This window comes from Entamoeba invadens, assembly GCF_000330505.1.
Source record: "Entamoeba invadens IP1 unplaced genomic scaffold scaff_1105074725041, whole genome shotgun sequence".
Classification (NCBI taxonomy): Eukaryota; Evosea; order Mastigamoebida; family Endamoebidae; genus Entamoeba; species Entamoeba invadens.
The window spans coordinates 1-1,700 of NW_004443744.1; the positions used below are offsets into that span (position 1 = coordinate 1).

Here is a 1,700-nt window from a genome sequence, read left to right on the forward strand (position 1 = left end):
TCCGCCCGATAAAATAGCGACAGTTACCGTATCTGATTTGTAAAGGAAGAGTAAGAATGCTTTTTTCTTCAATTGAAACTTCGGTGTTGGTCAGTCATATCAATGAATTGTTATAGCAGATCGAGTTATCGGGAAACTTGGGGTAACACATTCCATTCTAAAAATTTAAATTGCCAATATTTGTGACAACTCCCACGTATTATACCATGGAGATCACCAAGTCTACGGCAGTAACATTGACGCGATTAAATAGAGTCTCGAGCCTTTCAAACTCACAATTGGCGAATTGGAGGAAATCCAGAACTGAATTGTTCGAAAAGACGTTTCTTAATCGAGTTCAGTTCCATTTTTTGTTTTTGGAAAAAAAACGCTGTTTTTAGTCTTTGTCAAGTAATTTCTAATTATAAAAATAGAATAAGTGGTAATTTCCGAAAAATAAACCTAAAACAACTAACCAAAAATCGTTAATTGGGCATTTTGGCCAATCATCTTTCTGTTATTCAATTTATTCTTTGTCAAGTAATTATTCTGCCTCCTGTATGTTAGAAATAAATTGCGTTTCGTTTCCAATTTTAGTTTAGTTAAAATTCAACAATGCTAATTATAACTTTACAGTCATTGGAATAACGGCTGCATTTAAAAACATCATGTGAAGTTCCGTCTTTATAATACACACAATCATTAACAACGGGCAAATATGTTCCACTTGTGCTTAATATTGTTGTTATGTTGACTCAAACCGTAGTATCAAATTGTGATAAATATGTTTCTTCTTGTATTTCAACAGTTTTAGATAGTTCAACAAGTTGATTTTGAACAAACAAATTTGGAAGTGTGGATTGATAATTTTGAATAACAAATTGTTGTTGTGAAATACAAGGAATGTAAAACATATGTAAAAAAGTTGGTATTTTTAATAATTGGATTAAAAACAATAATAAAACAAAAAATAACAATATATTTCCCGAAAATATTCAAAAAAAATTACAAAATAATCATTTTAATAATATAAAAAAACGATTTAAACAAAAGTCATTCTATAACTACTTATTAAACAAAAATCCTTAAACAAAAAAGCACACATTTAATAAATATCACAACAATTCCAATTGTTTAATCACCATCGCAATATCAGGTCTTTCTTTTGGTGTTTGTTGCCACGCCTTAACAACAACTTCTTTTTGTTTTTCAGTCAGCATCATTAAATCAGGGCGCTTGCCATAACACACCGAGTCTGCAATATCCCACGCATATCTGTAGACATCCTTTGGAAATGCGTCACTCCACGTAAAACACTCATACATTGTAATAGCAAATGAATACACATCAGCCGCCTTTTTGTACTTCTCTTTGTTTAAGACTTCAGGTGCCATGTACTTTGGTGTACCAATTCCCTTTGTGAATGTCATATTCGTCATTAACATATTAATATTTCGACTTGCTCCAAAGTCTGTTAATTTTGCATTGACTTTGTTATTCACATCAAGTGAAAACACTAGAATGTTGTCTGGTTTGATGTCTCTGTGTAATATCCCGTTTGAGTGTAAATACAAAATACCTTTAGCAGCGTCCAACATCATTTTAACACGAATTTGCATATTAACTTCTTTTGAATTTTTGTGATTTATCAAATCCTTCAAACTTCCAAATTGTGCATATTCAGTAACCATACACACTTTATTTGGTATAAATACAGCGCC

The 1,700-nt window shown here is 31.4% G+C and overlaps 1 protein-coding gene across 1 annotated transcript; it reads right to left on the reverse strand.

The window, feature by feature from the left end:
- Positions 1–1,094: 1,094 nt before the first annotated feature.
- On the reverse strand, positions 1,095–1,670 carry EIN_196710 (serine/threonine protein kinase HT1, putative; the record flags this gene model as incomplete). The annotated part of the gene is made up of 1 exon (XM_004261275.1): positions 1,095–1,670. One exon carries the CDS (start codon positions 1,668–1,670, stop codon positions 1,095–1,097), a length of 576 nt encoding a protein of 191 aa, XP_004261323.1.
- Positions 1,671–1,700: the final 30 nt, after the last annotated feature.